General features: G+C 38.8%; 1 protein-coding gene across 2 annotated transcripts in view; it reads left to right on the top strand.

Annotated features, from left to right (window-relative positions):
• DIP2C (disco interacting protein 2 homolog C) overlaps nucleotides 1-24,511 on the top strand; it is a 657,451-nt gene that overhangs the window by 388,259 nt on the left and 244,681 nt on the right. For both annotated transcript variants that reach the window (XM_064285066.1, XM_064285065.1), the window contains 2 exons: nucleotides 6,403-6,528; nucleotides 10,440-10,649. In XM_064285066.1, coding sequence (XP_064141136.1) covers nucleotides 6,403-6,528; nucleotides 10,440-10,649 — 336 coding nt within the window. The remainder of the gene's footprint in view (nucleotides 1-6,402; nucleotides 6,529-10,439; nucleotides 10,650-24,511) is intronic.

The raw sequence follows: 24,511 nt of genomic DNA, 5'->3' as shown, positions 1-24,511 counted from the left end.
AATCCACCAGCTGCTCCTTGGAAACCCTGTGGGGCAGTTCTGCTCTATCCTGTAGGGTCTCTCTGAGTTAGAATCGACTCAGCAGCAACATAGATGGGTGGATGGATTAACATCTGGGTTCTCAGTTCTGTTCTATTGACCTGTGTGTCTCTTGTTGCACTAGTTCCAGGCTGTTTTGACTACCATAGCTGTGTATTAGGGTCTAGGATCAGGTAGTGTGAGACCTACACTTTGTTCTTCTTCAATAATGCTTTACTAATCCGGGGCCTCTTCCTTTACCATATAAAGTTGGTGATTAGTTTCTCCATCTTGTTAAAGAATGGTGTTGGAATTTGGATTGAGATTGCATTATATCTGTGGATTGTTTTGGGTAGTATTGACATTTTAAAAATGTTTAGTCTTCCTATCCATGAGCATGGTATAGTTTTCCATACCTTTTGGTTTCTTGCAATAGTGTTTTGTAGTTTTCTTTGTATAGGTGTTTTACTTCCCTGGTTAGATTTATTCCTAAGTATTTTATCTTTTGGGGAGCTCATTCAAGCTTTTTTTTTTAATCTTACACTTCACTTTTGTCAACTGTAACATACTAGTAAACCAGTTGCTGTTGAGTTGACTCTGACTTATGATGACCACATGTGGGTCGGAGTAGAACTTTGGCCCACAGGGTTTTCAATGGCTGAGTTTTGGGAAAAAGATCACCAGGCCTTTTCTTCCAGGGTGCTACTGGGTGAACTCAAACCTCCAACCTTTGTCAAATATCAGCTGCCTGGAGGTAGATGGGAATCCTGGTGGCACAGTGTTTAAGTGTTCGGCTGCTAGCCAGAAGGTCGGCAGTTTGTTAACAGCTGAGCACGTTAACAGTTTATACCACCTGTTGCATCTGTAACATTGTTAGGTGCCGTCAAGCCAGTTCTGATTCATACCAACCCTGTGTGCAACAGAATGAAACAGTGCCTGGTCCTGCGTCATCCCCACAGCCATTACCATGCTTGAGCCCATTGTTGCAGCTACTGTGTCAATCTCATTGAGGGTCTTCTTCTTTTTTGCTGACCCTTTATTTTACCAAGCATGATGTCCTTCTTCAGGGACTGATCCTTCCTGATAACATGTCCAAAATATGTTAGATGTAGTCTCGCCATCCTTGTTTCTAAGGAGCATTCTGGCTCTCCTTCTTCCAAAGCAGATTTGTTCCTTCTTTGGGCAGTCCATAATAAATTCAGTACTCTTTGCCAGCACCACAGTTCAAAGGCATCAGTTTTTTTTTTTTTTTTTTGGTCTTCCTTATTCATCATTCAGTTTTTGCACACATATGAGGCGATTGAAAAACCATGGCTTGGGTCAGGTGCACTTTAGTCTTTGAGATTACATTTTTGCTTTTCAACACTTTAAAGAGGTCTTTTGCAGCAGATTTGCCGAATACAATGTGTCATTTGGTTTCTTGACTGCTATTTCCATGGATGTCGATTGCAGATCCAAGTAAAGCAAAATCCTTGACAACTTCTGTGGTTTTTTCCGTTTATCATTATGTTGCTTACTAGTCCAATTGTGAGGGTTTTTGTTGTCTTTTTGTTGAGGTGTAATCCATATTGAAGGCTGTGGTCTTCGATCCTCATCAGTAAGTGCTCGAAGTCCTCCTCACTTCCAGCAAGCAAGGTTGTGTCATCTGCATAATGCAGGTTGTTAACGAGTCTTCCTCCAATCCTGATGCCCTGTTCTTCTTCATATAGTCCAGCTTCTGGGATTACTTACTCAGCATATAGATTGAAGAGGCATGGTGAAAGGATACAACCCTGACACACACATTTCCTGACTTTAAAGCACGCAGCATCCCCTTGTTCTGCTCCAACGACTGCCTCTTGATTTATGTACAGGTTCCTCATGAGCACAATTAAGTGTTCTTGAGTTCCCGCTCTTTGCAATGTTATCCATAATTTGTTATGATCCATGCAGTTGAATGCCTTTGCATAGTCAATAAATAAAACACAGGTAAACATCATTCTGGTATCCCCTGCTTTCAGCCAGGATCCATCTGACATCAGCAATGATATCTCTGGTTCCACATCCTCCTCCGAGTCCAGCTTGAATATCTGGCAGTTCACTATCGATGTACTGCTGCAACTGCTTGTGAATGATCTTCAGCAAGATCTTTTCAGGAGAAAAGATTGAAGTTGTCAAGGATTTCATTTTGCTTGGATCCACAATCAACACCCATGGAAGCAGCAGACAGAACACCAAATGATGCTTTGCACTGGGCAAATCTGCTGCAAAAGATCTCTTTAAAGTGTTAAAATGCAAAGATGTTACCTTCAAGACTAAGGTGCCCCTGACCCAAGCCATATTATTTTCAATTGCTAGACAATGAATAAGGAAGATCGAAGAAGAATGGATGCCTTTGAATTATGGTGTTGTCGAGGGATAATGAATATACCATGGACTACCCAAAGAATGAACAAAGCTGTCTTGGAGAAGGTACAGCCAGAATGCTCCTTAGAAGCAAGGATGGCGAGACTTCATCTTACATACTTTGGACATATTATCAGGAGGATTCAGTCCCTGGAGAGGACTGATGCTTTGTAGAGTAAAGGGTCAGTGAAAAAGAGGAAGACCCTCAACAAGATGAACTGACAGTGATTGTAAGATGAGCTCAAAGTTAACAATGATTGTGAGGATGGTGCAGGACGGGTTCTGTTGTATGTAAGGTCTCTATGAGTTGGAACTGACTCGACGGCACCCAGCAACAATGGCAGGTTTTATATATTTGCTTTTTCTCTATCTGCCTTGCTCTTATTGTCTCCTTGGAATCTCAAATTAAAATCTTTTCCTGATAGAATTTACATCAAACTGTCACTTTCCAGCCTTTTCATATGCAGCCTGAAATATCTTTGGTCACTATTTGTTACTTATCTCTGTTGATACTTAGGGTTATCAGAAAAATAACAGTTTTCTTTCCCATAAAACTTAAGTATGCAGCTTTAGGACCAGATCGTTTTTTCCTGGTATGTAGTTTTATCTTTTTAAACCCATTTGTATTTCAGATCTTCATTGGAATTCATGGCATTATCTGCGTGCTGTGACGGGCAGATTTTGTTAATGTCTTTTGTAGTCTGTGAAGGCTCATTAAAGAGAGGTGGTGACACTTGGTATGTACGTTGACTCTTCGTCAGCTTGCTCAGTACCTTCTTATAAATGAGGACATTTCTACTTTTCATTATGTCCCTTTCACAGCCTCTTACCAAGTTTCTAATTCATGTGACTTGGTAAAAACTGTATCCGGGACATTTATAATTAAGCTTTTGTGAAACACTTAATCAAATGCTTTAATGCATTCCAAATGCATAACAGCTGCTGAATTATATTCAGAGACTGGTTTTGTGAAAATGATGCTGAGGGTTACTGGAAGGTTTGTTTTATAGCAACCTATAAAGTATTACTGTATTTTTCTAAAAGTTTTTAGTTTGATGAACTCTTGCAGTATTGATCTGAACTTTAAGCTAAATTCTCCATTTAACAGAATTGCAAAATTTTTCTTTATTTTCATTTAATATGCCTTTTCTGGTTTTATTATCTGTTCATTCAATTCTAACTGCTTTCATTGCATCCTAGACATTCATAGCTGGCCAGGGATCATCATTGTGGACTCTCTTAGAATTATGTTCCCCTTTGCCTAGTGGAGCCCTGGTGGTGCAATGCTAACCAAAAGGTCGACAGTTCGAATCCACCATCTGCTCTTTGGAAACCCTATGAGGCAGTTCTGCTCAGTCCTGTGGACTAGCTGTGATTCAGAATGGACTCAGCGGCAACGGGTCTGGTTTTGGTCTTGCACTGTAGTCAGATCTTATCTCTGTAGCCTCTCCTCATTTTCCTGTTGGATGTTGACCGTCTCTCTATTACATCTGCAGCCAACATGAAGATCCAACCTCTTAGGCTCAGCTTTTTCATGGTCTTGACCGGTATCTGTGTGGGGTGTTTTCTTCCCAGTAGGGGAGCTAGAATTGCTACTGAGCTTTGTTGAGGGAAACAAACAGGAGAAACAAAGTTAAAGAAGCAGGGGAGTCACACAGTGATAGTGATCTGGTCTCCCCCCCACCAGGTCAGCCTCACATTTCAGAACCTCTTTCCGAACAGGTTTGTCTGTCTAGGTGCTGGTTTAGGTGTTCTCTGTCCAACATTCCAGACATATTTTGGGATAATAGAAATAAATGGTTTAACACATGGAGGTAAATTCTGAGTCAGACATTTTATTCAAAGTTGCAGAGAATGGAATGTTTTTTGCCATAATTACACTGAGAGGCTAATCTGCTATAGGGAGTTTTTCTTTTTCTGTCTTTGCCTTGTTTTAATTGGATTAACCTTATTAAATGATCTTTAATAATAAGAAAATAGAGTGTACTTTTGGAGGAGGGGGACTATTTTACTTAATACTGAACACTGGTTAAATATACAGTCTCATGGAATCTTAGGGTACTGTTTATAGCTTTTTTTTTTTTTTTTTTACATTTATAACGCCATCGTTCTGTGTTTAAAATATATTTCCAGGTTGTCTTTTTGAAAGGAATTAGTTAGCAACTTAGTTTCTTAATTAGTTTAGGTATTGTTTTCGCTGTATAATCAACAGCCCCAAGTCTCAGTGGCTTGCATGCCAAACCTTGCTTTCTTGCTGACATTACCTGAGGGTAGCAGCTCTGGTGTCTCTGCTGCAGGCTCTGGGTAAACTGGCCCTCTTTTTTAATTGTGGGCAGAAGCCTGAAGGAGCAGGCCCTGTCTAGGTCATACTGGTCTCTTAGTATAATTTATTCTTCTTCTACTATTTTCTCTCAACTTTATGACCTGTATTTAGAAGACTTGACTATAGAGCTAGCAATTTTGAAATGTCGTTTATATTTATGAAAAAATACCACATCGCTGTAAAATGTAACTTTCCTATCTCTCGTTTCCACAATGATCTTTTAAGGTTAAAAATGTAACTTTTATGTGATCGCAAAAGTAATTTATGCTGAAGCCAAGAACTGCAAGTAATGAACAAAAAATTTTGTAATTTCATCATCCTTAAATACCTACTCTTAATATTTTGAGGTAATTCTTTCTTTTTTTTTAAATAAAATTAATCTTAACCCTAGCATTTAAACAATATTGACCAAACCATAATCAGATAGGAAATAAAGAAAAAAAAAGAAAAGAATACCAAGATTGGCAAAAAAGAAGACCATACATATAACAGAGGTTATAAAACATATAAAAACTTTAAGAAAAATTAGATATCCTTTTATTTTTTCTTTAACTGTGATGGTGGTGGTTTGTTTCGCTTTTACCCTGAGAGGTCAGATTATTCTGGATATTAAAGGACAGTAGTTTAATATATAAATATACAGTTTTGATGTGCAATATAAACCCCGTACCCAAGTCCTACCTTTAATAGGTCAAGCATGGAGTTAGGAGTTGTGGCTGTGGTTTGCAAAACGTTGGTCTTTGGAAGAAACTGCTCTGAAGATAGATGAGGAGGTAAATCTCCATCAGACTTAAGTGATCAGTTCAGGCCTGTGGGGAGTTTTTCTGCTCTCGACAGTGTAGCCCTGTTTCTAATGTGATACTGAAGGAATAGGGAAGAGAAAAGGGTGTTGTTTTCACTAGCCACCATGGATGGGAAAAGGGGAGGAAAATGCTCACCTCCACTCAGTGTGCAGCGACTGGGTTATAAAACTCCTTATTCCACCAACCTGAGGAGTTAGCTGGCTCAGTTTAATACATGGTATTAATTTACCATTTATGGTGTATACTTATAAAGATTTTGCAACATGTAAGTGACAAGGCAATCTGACTTTTTTCTTTTGCTTTTTTTAAGAAACTCCTTTTGTTTTACTTGCCTCCATTGAAACAACACATTTTATTTGTTGCAGATATGTGCTTTGGTTGTTACAGAGCAGTTGTAGAAATGTCTGCAGGCATGTTTCCTGTTTCTCTCAGGAAACTATTCTAGGGAAGTGGTTCATTTTCTAAGATGCTTGTTAGACTTCTATTTACTTTGGGGAATCTGGCATATGTCATAAACAATGAGTGATGTGGGACCCAGTGGTTTGGCTGCTGTGTGAGCACCTGATGCGCTTTGTCCTTTTTGCTGCCAGTAAGAGATATCTTGGAAAGACTGGGGGCTTAGTGGTTAAGTGCTATAGCTGCTAACCAAAAGGCCGGGAGTTCAAATCCACCAGGTGCTCCTTGGAAACCCTATCGGGCAGTTCTGCTCTGTCCTTTAAGGTTGCAATGTGTCGGAATTGACTTGACAGCAACGAGTTTGATTTTTGTTTTTGGTTTAAGAGATAGCTGAGTCGCTAAGAAAATGTACATCATGGTGGTCTTTGTGGTCTTCACTGAACAGCAGCATAATTGAAATTTCCTCTTTTGTTTTAGATGTTCATACTGAAGCCGTTCAGGCAGCTCTTGCTAAACACAAAGAAAGAAAGATGGCAGTGCCTATGCCTTCCAAACGCAGGTCTTTGGTTGTGCAGACCTCAATGGACGCCTACACACCTCCAGGTAAGCAGCAGGCATTGCCTTTGCCTGTTAACACCCAGAAGTGTGTCATTAGAACTCATTGATTGCTGCCCTAAGCAGTCAGTCTTTTTAACTTGTAAATAATGGTGTGAACCCAAAGCCCAGATAGAATACGTACTCTAAATTTGGGAGGAAAATTAATATTATTATGTATATACCTGCATAAATTCCTATTTTAAACTTTTCATTGAGACTCATAAATATGGTAATAAAATACTTGTAAAGTCAAAGTTTCATGAGTTTTACTTCTTCATGTAACAAGAATTGTGCTTTCATGGCACAAACTGAAATTGTACTTTTCTTCTCTTTAGGCTGTTGAATGTTTATTCTCAGTGCCTTTAAAATATAGATATGCTGTGTTGTGTTGTTCAATAAACCAAATGAATTGAAAAATCTAAGGACTAATGTTAATCAGGGGTCCTCAAATGTTTTCTGTGAAGTCCCTGACAGTATTTTAGGCTTTGTGGGGCCATAGGATCTCTACGGCAACTATTCAACTCTGCTATCGTAGCACTAAAGCAGCCATAGACAGTATGAAAGAGAATGGGTGTAGTTGTGTTACAATAAAATTTTATGTACAGAAAGAGGGATGGGCTGGAGTTGGCCCCTCGACCATCCGACCCCAGATCTAAATGGTTGAATGTAATATCCCATTTACATCTCTGTTATATAATACTGTTTTTATTTAATCCTGGACTTTGCATAAATACCTAAGTTCCCTACTCTACTGTGCCCCCAAAATTGTAATCTCTATTTCATGATCTTCAAAACCAAAGTGAAACAGAAAGTTAAATTATCCAGATACCTATTAAAAACGTGAAAAGGTGAACCCGCTTACTCGAGGTTTTGTTTCTGGGGTTTCGATTCCAACACTATTTTATGTCATTGTTGCGACTCTGACTTTTGCATAGACCTACGTGACCTAGCATACACTTCGGACAGCTTTAAATGCCATCGTTTTTTCCCCCACCAGAGAACCTTAGTGTACAATAGGACAGTTGAATGTATGCAACACTTTTTGGAGTATGTTGATATTTGGAAGTTTAGACCTGAGTGTTTGCAAGCAGTGAAGATACAGAAGCATGTACCTCAAACCATAAATGTGATCAAGTGTACACCAGTATTACTGCAAACAATGCTAAATATTCAACTTTACATGCCTTTGAAAGTGAACGTACTAAGCTTTATAAGGCAACCTTTATTTTTTTTTGTTTTGTTTGGTTTTTGATCTGCAGACAATCCTCCAAATGTTCTTCCTCTCAAGAATACAATATTTTACTAGTCCAGAGAGTTCTTTTTGCTAATTTGCTTTCTTAGTCTTCTTTCATTCTTTATGCTGATCCACAAAACATAATTTGGAACTATTTAAAAATCAGCATAATTAATATGCCAAATTGTATTGGTCTGTTTAGTTTGTGGTCATGATTCACCAGAATTTATAACGTAAAAATAAATTATTTTAGGTGTATTATGTGTGTAACACAACAGAATGGTCTTACAAGAGTAACAAACCCACTTACAATTTTGTTTAGACAAATCTTTGGAATCAGGCAATATTTAGAAAGATAGATGTTTTTCTGAATCCTTTTTTTATTATGGTACCAAAAACCCATTGCTGTTGAGTCGATTCCTACTCATAATGACCCTATAGGCCAGAGTAGAACTGCCCCATAGGGTTTTCGGAGACTAGCTGGTAGATTTGAGCTGCCAACTTTTGGGTTAGCAGACAAGCTCTTAACCACTGTGCCACCAGGGCCCTGTACTATCAGAAAGATGAGTTCAGTGTGCAAGAATCAATGCGATTTTGTTGTTTCTATGCTTATTTCACATAGAATTTATCCATTGAAAAATATTATGTCATACATGACGAACTTTTAGAAAACTAAGCCTTATTTGACAAATATCTTTATAAAGGATAAAAAAAAATTATTGGAAATGTGAAACATTTGCATTTATTATTTGGCTAGCATTTTCTTGCACTGCATATAATACAGTTTGTAAACTGTCGTTCAGGAGTCCTAGTGGTAGTATCACATGGGATAATTTTGTACAGTCATAAATGTCAACACCATCATCATAAAACATCTTCGTTCACAGTCTACGGGTAGCCCCCGACTTACGACAGAGTTCCATTCCAGCAACTCTGTCTTAAGTCGGTTTGACTAAGCCAAATACATATTTTTAAAAAAGTTTTCATTATTATTGCCTTTTATTATCAATATCTTTATAAATCAGGCAGTGTTTTGAACAGTAAATTATAAAATTGAACATCTGTGAGTGAACGTCTGAGGATAGCATCAGCAAATTACACACTGCGACATATTACTAATGATAAGATGTACCAAAAAAAATACAGACGGTCCTAAGTGTGGTTTGTCATAACTCGAATACGTCGTAAGTCAGGGACTATGTTTGTGCTTAACAGTATTTTGAACAGTCTTCTATTGGAGAAACTTTTAGCTTTTATGTGTAAAAAAATATATAAGAATAGTTTACCAAGACTGTTGCTTCTAGTAATAATGGAGTAACTGGTTACCAGACTAACCTGTCCATTATAAACAAGTATAAAATGGCATCAAAGGAATGTGAGCTGTTTTTATGCTGTGAACTATAGGCAGTACAAGACTGTGATACCTGAGAGAAGGAAAACTTACAAAATAAGCCCCACAATTCCCAAGTTGTCTGCCTGGGGAAAATTTTCCGACCATGGCACAAAGAGTTGGAGTCTGATCAAAGCACAGCAATCCTACTAAGTTGAGGAGGCAGAGATCAGGTGAAAGGGCTGAACTCTACTATAGATTGAACATCAGAGAGGACAGCTCTACAGAGCAAAAAGAACACTGCTGAGAAGGAACCCCAGAAGTCTTTGCATCCTGAGGACTCTGTTCTGTCACAATAGAGAGATCTCCTTAATACCTTTTTAGCACGCCTGGCACCCAGCTGAGACATGAGAAAGCCTGCGCTTCAGGAACAAGGACCGCACACTAGAATTACACTTACTGCAGACCTACATTAAGAAGACCTAAAACCAAGCCCCAACAGAATGCACAGGGGAGTTGGAGTTTGAAGGTTGAGTCTTGCCAATTTAGGGGACCATGGGAAGCACCTTCGCCTTTTCACAAATTACACTAACAAAGAATAAATCCAACCCCACTCACGTTCACGATGATCAATCAGCAATTGAACTGACTGCTAAAATAACAATCAGAAAGCTTCAGAGGGAGATGACAGAATTCAAACTCTTCTCACACATTATCAAAAATGTCTAGTATTCAGTAAATAATCACTACATATACAAAGAAACAGGAAAAAATGTAATCTGTGGTCAAGAAAAAAGTAGGCAACAGAAAATGAACACAAGCTGCCCTCTACTGTGCTGTCAAAAGTTACTAACGACACGTGGCTGTTAAGTATATGAAATGTGGCTACTGTGAGTTGTATTTACTATAAGTGTGAAACATACCAGATTTCAGAGACTTAATATGAAAAAAAGGAAGTATTTCTTTAATAATTTTTGTTTATTACGTGTTGACTGATATTTTGAGTTAAATAAGAATATTAAAATTGATTATGCTTATTTCTTTATATAATTTGGTTTCTTCCCAAAGTATTATGAGGAGCAAAATGGTGTCTTTGTCTGAGATTGTAATGTCAAAATAAGCTTTTTATAACATAATTATTTAATGTGTTTTTAGATGAAAAAATTGTTATACTAAAAAAAAGATTATTTGAAAATTGGTGTAACTTTTCAAGAATATTTAAAGCATTAACAGAGCACTTATTATGTGAGATAAATTTGTATTTGCAACAGAAGACTGAAGAGGAATTGAGATTTGGGCGTGTCTCTGCTCCAGTAGGTAGCAAATCACATCTCTTTTTTACACACCACACAGATACCTCTTCTGGTTCAGAAGATGAAGGCTCTGTACAGGGTGATTCCCAGGGAACACCCACCTCCAGCCAAGGCAGCATCAACATGGAGCACTGGATCAGCCAAGCCATCCATGGCTCTACCACATCCACAACGTCCTCCTCCTCCACGCAAAGTGGTGGAAGTGGCGCCGCCCACAGGCTGGCCGACGTCATGGCGCAGACACACATAGGTAAGTATACCAGCTTGGGGTGCTTTTCTACATACTTCTTTATATGCACTTTATTCTGCTGTTGGTATCTAAGTGACCGGTGAGGAGCCACATACTTTTTTGTTTGTGTACTTCTCCATTAATGTCATATATGTAGATTCATAATGCATTCATAAAGGAATGCATTCTAGCTCATCAGGGAAAGTTACAACCATTTCTGTTGACATATTTTCATCTTCTCACTTATGTTGCATTGTGCTCCTAAATGAAATTTTAGTAGTGCTGATAAATAAGACAGGAAATTTTAAAGCAGTGTTGCCATTATTTTGGGAATCATGTAGGCAAGTAAAGATAAACCAGCAGTGCTTTACACGGTTTTTCACCATGGGTATTAGGTGGTTTGTCTGTTAGCTCATGTTGCTTTGTAGGTAGGTTCTGTCATGAGTGGGCTTTTCTAGATTGGAAAAAGTGCAGTATTAAGAAGGATTTTCCTGAGTTGCTTGAAGGTGGCATAAAATAAGGAATTAAGTAAGAATTATTCGAGGAAGAGGTCAGGGTTTGTTTGTAAGTGTGCCTGTATGAAACTGGAATGAGTAAGCGCCATGGTTTTCTGCCTCCACTTTGACCCCTCTTCCTCTGTCGCTCAATAATGGTCTATGAAAGGGAGCAGTATGGTGTCTGCTTCTGTTTTTATCCATGTTCGGCCATGAGTTAAGATTTTCAAACATTTCAATAATAAAACTTTTGCATAAAACCAACCGCATGATAAGTTATTTGTTTGAATATAGTGCCAAGATAGAGCGCTACGCTCTTGTCATTAAAATAGCAATGTGGAGAAAGGGTGGTTACCGAACCCCAAAGGAGGCATGCTGTTTACTGTATGTCGTAGTCCTATAGATCCTCCCAGCCATTGCTGAATGTGCTCCTAAATACTCTGGGAAACCTTATATCTGAGAAAATGTAAACTTAGAAAACAGGTAAATATAACAGAAGAGTTACATATTCTACAAATACCTTGGACTCCCAGATTATTTCTTTCTAGATCATTAACTATTTGACAGAGAGTCAAAGTAGTTTCAAACTGATATTTTAGGAGTATGTCTCAATAGTGCTCAGTCAGAATGAAGTTAAAAGTGTGTCTGCCTTTTAATATCAGAAATGTGATGTCTGTTGGCAAAGATTCAGGCAATAAGGCCATCTGGATCTAGTTTGTTCTTCCATCAACTAGTGATGGTGTCTTCAGGGTTCACTCACCTTCTCTCTGCTTTTGTCTGAAAGTTTGAAAATGAGGGGGAGCAGTGATAATGCCTTTATCTTGTACGTCTCTTAACTCCCCTGAGTGAAAACGGGAGAATAGGAATACTTCTCAATTTTTTTTTAAAGTGATATTCAAATGTAAAGTGGTATTGTCATTAAATTTCAATTTAATACCTTTTAAGGAACATATACACTGGTTATTGTTGCTAATAACCTCTATTTGAAATCACGGTAAGCTAATAATTTAACAGAAATATATGGCCGTTAAATATTTTTAGAGAACAAATTTTTTCTTGTGTGCGTTGGAGCTGTATGTAGTGGCCAAGGCTCTGTCGGTGTGCTTCCCGCACTAGACTGGTAGGGTACACAGATAATGTCCACAGCTTCTGCCACTTACCCCAGTCTTAAAAACATTTGTATTGTGCTCTCAGCTCCTGTTTAAGGTAGTGCTCAGAATCTTATCAAGAGGAACACAAATTTATGAACAAATTAATCACTGCACGTGATTGTCCCTTTGTGAGTTTACTTACACTAGGAATACCGGAGGGTTTACCTGAACTATAAAAAGTGGCATTACTCACGTATGTCAGGTCTCAATTTAACCTAAATATAGCTTTTGAGTTTGTGACCATTTCTGTAATTTTTAATTTGGCACAAAGATAGTTCCTGGAATATCTGTGTATTTTCTCTAAATATGAAGAAAATTTTGGAGAGAAAAAGTAGCAAAATAATAAAACTTGATGAGAAAAGGACAATTAAAATAATTCATCCCTGTGGCAAAACAAAAGTAAAAAAAGAGAGGTGCTGACAGCATTTGGACTACCACTGAGATCCTCAAAAGCTACTAATAAGAAAATGGTACCTGTGTGTGTGTGCTTTAAGGAATTTAGGGCAAAACACTGACTTGTATTTGCAAATCCTTCATGATGTGATATTTAGGCAGTGTAGTTTTCCACAAAGGGGTAAAAGTCTCCTGGGCCGTGAGAGTTGGTCACAGCATGGGCTACTCCTGTTACTTGCTTGTTGAAGAAGAATCTGAAGTCCTCTGTGAACTTTTCGTTATGCCCACACTTAAATAGCTACACCTTACATGTATCTAAATAGTCAAACCCATTTTGTGTAACATGCAAAATCCCACCCTTTTTTTCCCCCTGCTGTTCTGCTTGCGTTCAAACCTAGCATGGTGTGCTTGTTGCCTTCATACTAAGAGCACTGATGGGGGGCCTCCAAGACATTGTTCATCTTGAGGACGCTAAGTACACCTTTCCTGAAACTAAGGTGTGTACCTTTGTAGTGCCACTGTGACAACTCCCTTGTCACAGATAGAAGAATACATTGACTTCAGTGCAGACTCTGTCCATAGCCAGAGCTAGAATCTTTTTTGATTATCTGAAAATATTAAGGACCGTTGTACATGTAATATTCATAAGACAATTAGAAAAGTAAGTATTAATACCACTAAAATATTTTTATCGGTATCAGAAGCTGAGGAGCATAACTTAGAATAATCAGTAGATTTCGTGGAATACTTTTGAACTTCAAGGAGGTGTGTTTCTAAAAAGCATTGAGAGTAAAAAAAAAAAATTATTTGCCTACATAGAAATGGAGAAATTGAAGAGAAGCGATATTAATATTTTTTTTAGAGTAAGAAATAAGAACAAAGCAAATAGTTAACATTATTGTCCATTCAGAATAAAATTTTTTATATTTAGGAAATTAAACGTCTTTTATATTAGCTATTCTCTTCATTTTCTAACTACAAATACCTGTTAAAGTCTCTGTAATCTTTGGTTAGTGTACAGATCGAAAGACATTGTCAGATGCAGGTTTTATCAGCATATGTTGGGGTACATTTTCATAGCCAGATATCCATAGAAATAATTTCTGTTTGCAGAGTATTTTAGAATTCACTTGATGTTAACGCTGCTTTTAGTTTCTGCCGTTTGTCTCAACAAACAGATTTTCAGCAGCTTTCTTACATCTGTCCCTGCTAAGAAGATAGGAAGTGAAAAGGTGATCATATGTGCTAAACAGTGCATTCATCATACATACTTGTAACGTAATTATTCTCAAACCTGGCAATTGAATGTGTTGATTTTAGATTCTACTTTGCTAAGGAATTTATTAGGAGTACCTGAAAAATGGCTGCAGTTGTAACAAATTACCCTAATTTATTTATGTGTAATCATCCAAAGTATTGGGGAATTCTTTTATAATCTCTCTATTGATATTTTGCAAACATTTACAAACAGTTTTTAAAATATCAAACACATATTGAAGATGGTGATGTTGGCAAAACCTGTGCGCTTCGTACTGGCCCCTGCTTTTGGCTGGAGTCTGCCTGCTATCCCCCCTCTGTCCTAACTGGGACATTGTTGCAACTAGGAGCTTCATAATTTTAGAGTAGAAGTCAGCAAGCTTTTCCAGTAAAGGGGCCAGAGAGTAAATATTTTAGGTTTGTAGGCTGTATGATCTCTGTTGCAACTACTCAGCTGTACTGTTGGAGCACAAAACCCGCCACAGACAGTATGTGAAATAAAGGGCACGGCTGTGTTCCAGTAAAACTCTTACAGTGGGGATTGTTAATTCACCCCAGTGCCATCGGGGAAGAGCTGAGTGCTTCACCTGAGTGTGCATCCACCATTATTAACAAGCTGGTAGCACAGCTCCTAGTGCTGATTTCTAATCCTGCATCATCACATTTAATTGGTAATAAAACTGAGATCTACAGAAACATACTCCCTGAAATTGATCATATGTGTCACCATTTATCTTTTTACATCACTTTATCAGAGGTCTTGACAACTTAATTCCTTTCCAGCTCAAAATGTCTCTGTATCTTTATCTGTTGTTTCCTTTTTCTGAGAACGAATGCGTGCTCCTCCAGTCAAGGTTTATCCTTTCATCTTCCTTCCTAATTCCAGTTTCTCCCACTCCAGCTGAATGGAATCTGCTGTCTCAGTGTTCCCTTTTCTTATTTGCTTCCTCCTCTTTCACTCGACGGCATTGGGTTTGGTTTTTTGGTTTTCATCTTTCCCCCATTAGTGTGTGTGGTTTTGGTGTTGTTGGCCCCTCAGTCCTTCCTCTGAGCTTCCACGACACTACCTAGCCTAGTTCTCCTTTCCTGATGGTGTTTTCTTCTGGTGGCTCATCTTTCTCTTCTTCTTCCCGTCCTGTCTCTCTCTACTCTTGTTCATTTCATCCATTTTCACAGCTCAGAAAGTTTACCTTCTCTTTCATGACTTAGATGTCTACATTTCCAGCAGTGAAATCTTTTACCAGTTCCACATTTCAAACTGCTTATTGAACATTGGCCTCATTGGCCTCAAGTTGTTCCTTGAGATCAGTTTGTCTAAAAAGGACTTTGTTGGTTTTTCTAAGACCTCCCGTTTTCTATTAATGATGTCTGCTACTCCGAGATACCTGGGCTCAAAACCTCAATCATCTTGAGTCTTCATCATTCCGTGGGCCTTCAGCTTCCCCAGTGTGTCTTAAAAATGCTCCTGCTTTCAATCTCTGCTACCACTACACTGATTCCAGACCGCATTACCTCTCAGCTGTGCTGTTACAATACCTGCTCATCCCACATTTCTCTTCCATTCAAGCTGCCCTTTACCTCACTGCCCTCTCTGTATTGCTAAAGCACCTATCTGATCCTATCTCTTTTTCAAAGAACAGCAACAACAACACAATGCTTTTTGGATTTTCACCTTCTGAAACTGCCTCTTTTTTTTTTTTTTTGGATTTTATACTTAAAATCAAAGTGATGATTTTTGAGCCCAGAAGTTTCCCAACCCTTCATCTGTTACCCTGTCTCCCTCTGCTCTGCAGAAATACCTCATTAACCTACTTATTACACCTTAATGCACAAATAGAAATACATTAATTGATTTACATATCTTTTTCTGATGTTTAAATGCATTTAACTCAGAAAGCCATAATGTAGTCATTTACAACTTTATGCAGGTTTCACAGATTCTTTCTTGAAACTCTGAGGGGACAGGACCAACATACAAGGGAAAAACAGTAACGAGAGGAAAGTCTGGGGACCTGAATGAAAGGGAGCCTGAAACAATAATAGCAATAACCACTGGTTAATTGCAGGATATCAGGGTACTGTATAGCTTATTGGATATTTTCTTCAGCTACAACAAGAAATAAATAATAGTCTTATTTTACAGACAGGACAACTGAGGCTTAGAAAAGTTGACATTATTGTCCAAGGTCATATAACTAATAAGTGGTTGAGCTGGGAATCAAACAAAGATCTGTTAGACTTTGACGCTCTCCCTCTTAACCACTTAGCAGTTTTCCTTTTCACTTGGTGCTTTGTTTTAGTGTGGTCCTTACTGTTACAAAAGGGAAAGAGAGCTCTATTTCAGACAGTTAAATTTTGAATAAACAATAAAGATTTCAGAGTTCCCTGTAACAATCGCATAGAATTTTAGTCTGTACAGGTTCTTGATAATTGTAGACTTTCATCATGAATTTGAATTTGAGGGTATAAAAATCAAGATGCTATTGTACAAAGTTAAATACTTCTAACATTAGGAAATACTACTTATGATTGTCTATCAGACAATATCACATCTTTAGTGGCATAAACGTGGGGGGGAAACATTCCTAGATCTGAGAAGATGTGAGATCCTGCTCATGTCAACCCTGACTCACAGAACTGTGGCTGAGAGAAATGTTTGATGTCGAACTGCCAGGCTCATGGCTAACCATCTCTTGGCTTAGCCTTTAGATGATTTATCTGAAAGTTCAAAAAGCAACCGTGACTCACTATTAGAACTATATATATATATACACACACACATAGACACATAATGTGTGTATTTGCATATATATAAAGTAGAAAAATTAATGTGTAGAAGACAAAGTTAAACTAAGTGTATTCTGTCCTGGATAATTATTTATGATTATTTTTAAAGGAATGGTTATTAAAGGAGTAAGATAGCTGCTTGGATAAGCTAAATATATTATTTTTTGAATCCTAACATAATTACACATCTAGATGATTTCTTAATTGTATTGTTATATGTCACATTTATTTGGATGAGACACCAGTGTAACTTTCCTATTTAGGGTACATTCCATTATAGTCAGCGAAAGTAGATTTCATTCCAGTGAAACTAAGCAGGAAAGTCTAATGCCTTTTCTTCTGCTTAGTTACATAAGGAAGAAGGCAGTACCACAGTGAGTATTCAAGCCGTTCAGGTGTTCAGCAGCAAAACCAAGCATAAGGGATCTGCCATCTGTATACCACATACTCCCACCCAGGCATCTGTCCGTTTATTGTACTGTGATGTCTTGCATGTTGAAAGCAGTGCCACTGGTATTCAGATACCAGGAGGGTCACCCATGGTGGAGCTTCCAAACTAACACAGACTAGGAAGAGTGACCTGGTGGTCTACTCCTGAAAAAAGTTGGCCACTGAAAACCTTATGAATAGCAGCAGAGCATTGTCTGAGACAGTGCCAGAAAACAAGCCCCTCAGGTTGGAAGGCACTCAAAATACGACTGAGGAAGTAGAATTGACCTCAGTGACCAATGGAGTCAAGCTTTCAGGACCTTCATTTGCTGATGTGGCACAACTCAAAATGAGAAGAAACAGATGTAAAAATCCATTAATAATCAGAACATGGAATGTACGAAGTATGAATCTAGAAAAATTGGAAATCATCAAAAAATGAAATGGAACTCATAAAGATCGATAGCGTAGGCATTAGTGAGCTGAAATGGACTGGTATTGGCCATTTTGAATTGGGTAATCATATGATCTACCACACTGGGAATGACAGATTGAAGAGTAAAGACATCACATTCATCGTCAAAAAGATCATTTCAAGATCTATCCTGAAGTACAAGGTTGTCAGTGATAGGATAGTATCCATATGCCTACAAGGAAGACCGGTTAATACGACTGTTATTCAAATTTGCACGCTAACCACTAATGCCGAAGATAAAGAATTTGAAGATTTTTACGAACTTCTGCAGTCTGAAATTGGTCAAAATTTGCAGTCAGGATGCATTGACAGTTACTGGTAATTGGAATGCAAAAGTTGGAAACAAGAAAGATTGGTAGTTGGAAAATACAGCCTTGGTGATAGAACTAATGCCAGAGATCAAGGATAGGATTTTGCAAGACCAACAACTTCTTTGCTGCAAATACTGTTTTTCAACAACATAACCACTATGCACTTGGCACTCACTGGATGGAATGCACAGGAATCCAGTCGACTACATCTATGGAAAGAGACAATGGAAAAGCTCAATATCATCAATCAGAACAAGGCCAGAGGCCAACTGTGGAACAATCAGTTGCTCACATGTAAGCTCAAGTTGAAGCTGAAGAAAATTAAAACAAGCCCATGAGAGCCAAAGTATGACCTTGAGTATATCCCACCTGAATTTAGAGACCATCTCAAGAATAGATTTGATGCATTGAACACTATGACCGAAGGCAGAGGAGTTGTGGAATGACATCAAGGACATCACAAATGAACAAAGCAAGAAGTCACTAAAAAGGAAAGAACAAATTAGGTTATCTAAAGTACAATAAAAAAAAGTTGCTTGGAGGTGGAGGGGGAGGATATTGACTACGAAGAGGCACAAAGGGACTTTGAGAGGTGATATAAATGTTCACCACCACCCATCTATCAGTTTGTCATACTGTGGTGGCGTGCATGTTGCTATGATGCTGGAAGCTATGCCACCAGTACTTCAAATATCAACAAGATCACCTGTGGTGAACAGGTTTCAGTGTAGCTTCTAGACTAAGACAGACCAGGAAGAAAGGGCTGGCAATCTACTTCCAAAAATTAGCCAGTGAAAACCTTATGAATCACAAAAAAAATATTGCCTGGCACAGTGCTGGAAGATGAATCCCCTAGGTTGGAAGACACTATGTAATAGCTGCAACAGTGGACTTAAAGATACCAACAGTCATGAAGATGGCCCGGGACCAGGCAAAATTCATTCTGTTATACGTAAGGTTGCCGTAAGTTGAAGTTGATTCAACAGCAGCTAACAACAACAATATACCTGTGTACACTTGTCAAGTTCATAAGCAGAGTGAATTTTATTGATTTTAAAATGAATAAACCTGATTTTAAAAGTTAAGAGGAGATGATTAGCTCTACTTGTACCCAAAAACCAAACCCATTGCCATCGAGTCAATTCCGACTCATAGTGACCCCTATACGGCACAGCAGAACTGTCCCATGGGGTTTCCAAGGAGTGCCTGGTGGATTCAAACTGCTGACCTTTTGGTTAGTAGCTGGACTCTTAACCACTATGCAGCCAGGGGTTCAAAGAAAATAAATAAATAAACAAACAAGAAAGAAAGACAGAAAGGACCAAGATGAATGTCAGAAGAGACTCTGAAGCTCACTCTTGAATGTCAAGTAGCTAAAGTGAACAGAAGAATTGATGAAGTGAAAGAACTGAACAGATTTCAAAGGGCAACTTGAGAAGACAAAATAAAGTATTATAATGAAATGCGCAAAGGCCTGGAGTTAGAAAACCAAAAGGGAGAAATGCTCGGTATTTTTCATGCTGAAAGAACTGAAGAAAAAATTCAGGCCTCAAGCTGCAGTTTTGAAGGGTTCTATGGGAAAAATATTGAACCACATGGGAAGCATCAAAAGAAGATGGAAGGAATACGCAGAATCACTGTACCCAAAAGAACTGGTTGACGTTCAGCCATGTCAGAAGTGAGCATATGATCAAGAATCAATGGTATTGAAGGAAGAAGTCCAAGTTGTGCTGAACACACTGGCGAAAATCAAGGCTCCAGGAATTGACAGAATACTAATTGAAATGTTTCGACGATCAGATGCACTACTGGAAGTGCTCACTTCTCTGTGCCAAGAAATTTTAGAAGACAGCTACTTGGCCAGCTGACTAGAAGAGATCCATATTTATGCCTATTCCAAAGAAAGGCGATCCAACAGAATGTGGAAATTATTGAACAATATCATTAATATCACACACAAGTAAAATTTTGCTGAAGATCATTCAAAAGTATTTGCAGCAGTACATCGACAGGAAGTGCCAGAAATTCAAACCTGATTTGGAAGAGGACATAGAACAAGGAATATCATTGCTGATATCAGATGGATCTTGGCTGAAAGCAGAGAATACCAGAAAAAAGGTCTACCTGTGTTTTATTGACTATTCAAAGGCATTCAACTTTATGGATCATAACAAATTATGGATAACATGGCAAAGAATGGGAATTCTAGAACACTTAATTATGGTCATTAAAAAAAAAAAATTTTTTTTTTTTTTTTTTTCCATGAGGAACCTGTAAATAGACCAAGACGCAGTCATTCATACAGAACAAGGGGATACTGCATGGTTTAAAGTTGAGAAAGGTGTGTGTCAGGTTTGTATCCTTTCACCATACTTAGTCTGTATGCTGAGCAAATAATCTGAGAAGCTGGACGAGAAGAATAGGACAGGATTGGAGGAAGACTTATTAACAACCTGTGTTATGCAGATAACACAATCTTGCTTGCTGAAAGTGAAGAGGACTTGAAGCACTTACTGATGAAGGTCAAAGACTACAGCCATCAGAGTGTATTATATCTCAAAATAAAGAAAACAAGAATCTTCACAGCTGGGCCAGTAAGCAACATCATGACAAATAGAGAAAAGATTGAAGTTGTCATTTTACTTGGATCCACAATCAACACCCATGGAAGCAGCAGTCAGGAAATCAAAAGAAATATTTCATTGGGCAAATCTGCTGCAAAAGACCTCTCTACAGTGTTGAAAAGCAAAGATGTCACTTTGAGGACCAAGGTGCACCTGACCCAAGCCATGGTATTTTCAATTGTGTCATATGTATGCGGAAGCTGGGCAGTGTATAAGGAGGACTGAATAAGAGTTGATGCCTTTGAATCATGGTGTTGGTGAAGAATACTGAATATACCACAGACTGCCCGAAGAACAAACAAATCTGTCTTGGAAGAAATACAGCCAGGATGCTCCTTGGAAGTGAGGATGGCAGGACTTCATATCAGGTACTCTGGGCATGCTGTCAGGAGGACCAGTCCCTGAAGAAGGGAATTATGCTTCGTAAAGTAGAGGGTCAGTGAAAAAAAGGAAGACCTTCAAGGAGATGGATTGACACAGTGGCTGCAGCAGTGGGTTCAAACATAGCAGCAATTGTGAGGATGGTGCAGGACCGGCCAGTGTTCCGTTCTATCATACATAGGGTCGCCATGAGTTGGAACTGACTCGATGGCACCTAACAACAACAGCATATTGTGTTCACACACAAGTGGATGTTCTTTCCAGATTGCTTTATCCATGAGTCTTCTTTTATCTAGATTAAACATCAAAATTCTACAGTTCTGTTTTGCTTGGGGATTTTTGTTTCATAGAAACCAAGTTTAATCATCTTGTACTGTTGTAATTCTGATGAATGAGTTGGGCCTGAGTTTTGTAGTGATTTTGTAACCTCCCCACATACCAAAAGTTGAACCTGTGGAGAAATCATTGCAGACTAGACACCTGAATAATATGAGTCTAGCAATTAGGCAAATTCTGTCTCCCTGCTTTGTTAGTCTCCACATTCTCATCACGATACCTGATTTGACATCAGGCCTAGAGGGCACAGATGTGTCATCTGCTGGGAAACTGGAGCAGCTAGGCAACAAAGGTGGTCTGATTTGGCTGTGTCACAGGCACCCCATTTACAGGTAGGCCCATATTTTGCTTTTTTCTTCAAAGTGAACGCAGGCTATCAAATTAAGTGTATGAAACTAGGGATTGGACATTTTTAATGTATGAAAGTTTAGGAAATTCACATCAATCAGCTGGAAGTTCCTTTGAGTTGTTTTACTTATTGTCCATTGTCAGTTAATGGATTACAAGCACACTGCTTTCTGCATATTAGAAGTACTTTTGGGAGTGTAAAAATAATTAGCAAGACTTAAAAGTGGGATCTATCACCATTGGACCGTCCGTTTGTACAGTTAGAATTAAAGAATGTTTCTTTTCAGCCGGCATTACAACCAGAGGCATTCATTTTATCACTGTTTGTCAAGTATTCATTAATTTATTCATTCACTTGTTCATTCATTCTTTCAGCTATTCCTCCAACAATTTTTGAGCACATATAATGTGCTAGACAGTAGGCTAGGTGGCATTGTAGCTTCAGCATTAAAAAAAAAGAGAGAGAGAAAAAAAAAAACGTTGCTGTCAAATAGATTCCGACTCATGGTGACCCCTGCACTACAGAGTAGAACTGCCCCGTAGGGTTTTCTTGGCCGTAATCTGTGCAGAAGCATATCCTCAGACTTTTTTACCACAGCACCACTGGGTGGGTTTGAACCACCAACCATCTGGTTAGCAGTCAAGTGCAAAACATTTGTGGCACCCAGGGATGCTTTTCAGCATAATCGAAAAACGCAACCCACTGCAGTCAAAGTGATTCCAACTCATAGCAACCCCATAGGGTTTCCAAGGCTGTAAATCTATGTGGAAGCAGACTGCCTCATCTTTTTCCCTCGGAGCCACTGGCCGTTTCAAAACACCAACCTTTTGGTTCAAAGTCATTTGCTTTAACCACTGCACCACCAGGTCTCCTTTTTTAGCATAATAGTAGAATATTGTATAACAATACCCAACAAGGAGTCAGAGAAAGCCAGAGACTTGTAAAAACAGATGATTAGAAAGGCATCAAATCAAGGAAGCAAATAGGATTACTAAGGCAGAGTTCAACAGGAAAGACCAGCCGGTACCCTGAAATTGGTCATGACCAGGATATGGCTGTAAAAACGGGATGGATCATGTTGGCACAATTAAAAACCCAAGAGCTAGGGGGAGGATGTGAAAGAGTGACATGGGTACCCCTGGTAAGATTGGAGTCAAAACAACTAGCAGGTGCCTTATAAAGAGATGATTTAATTACATTGCCTTCTGACCTACCTTTTGTGAGTATCTTGAATTCCAGATTCTTATGGAAGCCATGTCAACTGCTGAGAGCAGTAGTAATGCAGGGATAGATGAGACAGAACCTGGTCATTGGGGAAGCTCACGGAAGTAGTGGGAAAGCAGATGTAAGGGGATAGCCGTAGAGCCGAGCTGGTCAAGGGGAGACCAGGAAAGCCTTCAGAGTGGAGATGACACTCGTCTTGAAAAAAGCAATGAGAAATTGACCTAAAGAACAGTGGGCAATCTTCCTCAAAAGATACAAACTCTGTGTAAGAGTTCTCAATATTCAGAATGTTCCTGATGCCTGTGGCCTTTTTGGCATTATACCTGGGGCAGGTGAGCAGTTTAAACCTCTGAACCTACACCTTCAGCCTGACTCAACTTTTTCATATCTATCAACAGGTATTTCTTAAGCATCTGTTACACACAAGGCTCTTTTAAATACCCCTGAAAAGATAGGTAACCTACTTAAGTACTCGGAGTCCTGATCTTATCAGCATAGGGCAGAGTGTGTCAGTACGGTGGCAGAGTTCTCCCTGGCCCCCTAACAGAAGCCAGCTGCTGGGTTTATGATCCCACAGTGACGGCATATTCAAGGAGCTTGAAAAGAAGAGGGAGGGGACATGATATAAATAAACTTGGAAAACACTTTGAAGTCACCCAGCTGTCACTGTTTCTATTTTTTAATCACCAGATGCATTGGAATCATTATTTTTCCCCAACTTCAAAGTAGAAACACTGCAGTATTCTTACCACCCAACACAAAACCTGATTGGATATCCCTGATGATGTAGCCTTGGTGTAACTTAAACACTCAGCTCATTCCGAATAAATGTGAAATGCAAGGCACTCACAGATGAGCTGCCTTTGTTTAAGGTGCCTGATGTGAATGTTCGCTCATCCTGCTTTAGCGTCGGTTGTATTTGGGTTTGAAATATGTGCACCAGTGAGGGAAGAAGTTTCAGAGAATTACCCTGTTTCGAAAAATAAAATGAAGCTAACGTGGCGAAATGACGAAAGGGGTGGTTGAGAGGAGTGAATACAATTTCTAAAATGTTAAAGAAACAGTTCGAATTGGTCTCCTCTTTCTCGCTTGCGCTTCCTCTTGTCTGATAGAGCACCCTGCCCTTTATTTACCTCCCTCCACTTGATACTCGAGGTCCACTTAGATTTTTTTCCCCCAGCTCCTCTCTTCATCCCTTTCACATCACTCTATCCTTTTTGGGGGCTAAGATCCAAGATTGCTCTTAAGGATACTCTAAGGAAAGGGAGATGAGAAGTGGGAAACTCAATTTCTGCTGAATGAATGGTCTATATTTAGGGCACTGATGCTTATTATGGGGTGCTGTTCGGGATTGCAGCCATTTAATAGCACATCGGCATTTAGAATCTCCTCATTCAGCACGTGTGTACCTAATAAGAAGAAGATTTGAGTGCTTATGTGTATTTATTTTTGTCTCACTCTCATCTATAAAGTAGATGTTATTATTGTCTCTATTTTACTGAAAAGGAAAGTGAAGCATAGAAAGCTTAGGTGAGTTGTCTAAGGTGACCCAGCTGGTAAACGATAGAGCAAGGAAGAGTGCCTCATACCTACTGGGTCAGTTTGCCTGGGAATGAGGTGTTCCCAGGGTAGACCCAGGAACACTGGAACAACTGGTCACCCTAGGGTGCTA

This window comes from Loxodonta africana, chromosome 4, assembly GCF_030014295.1.
Source record: "Loxodonta africana isolate mLoxAfr1 chromosome 4, mLoxAfr1.hap2, whole genome shotgun sequence".
Classification (NCBI taxonomy): domain Eukaryota; kingdom Metazoa; phylum Chordata; class Mammalia; order Proboscidea; family Elephantidae; genus Loxodonta; species Loxodonta africana.
This window is presented reverse-complemented; position numbering and strand designations above follow the sequence as displayed.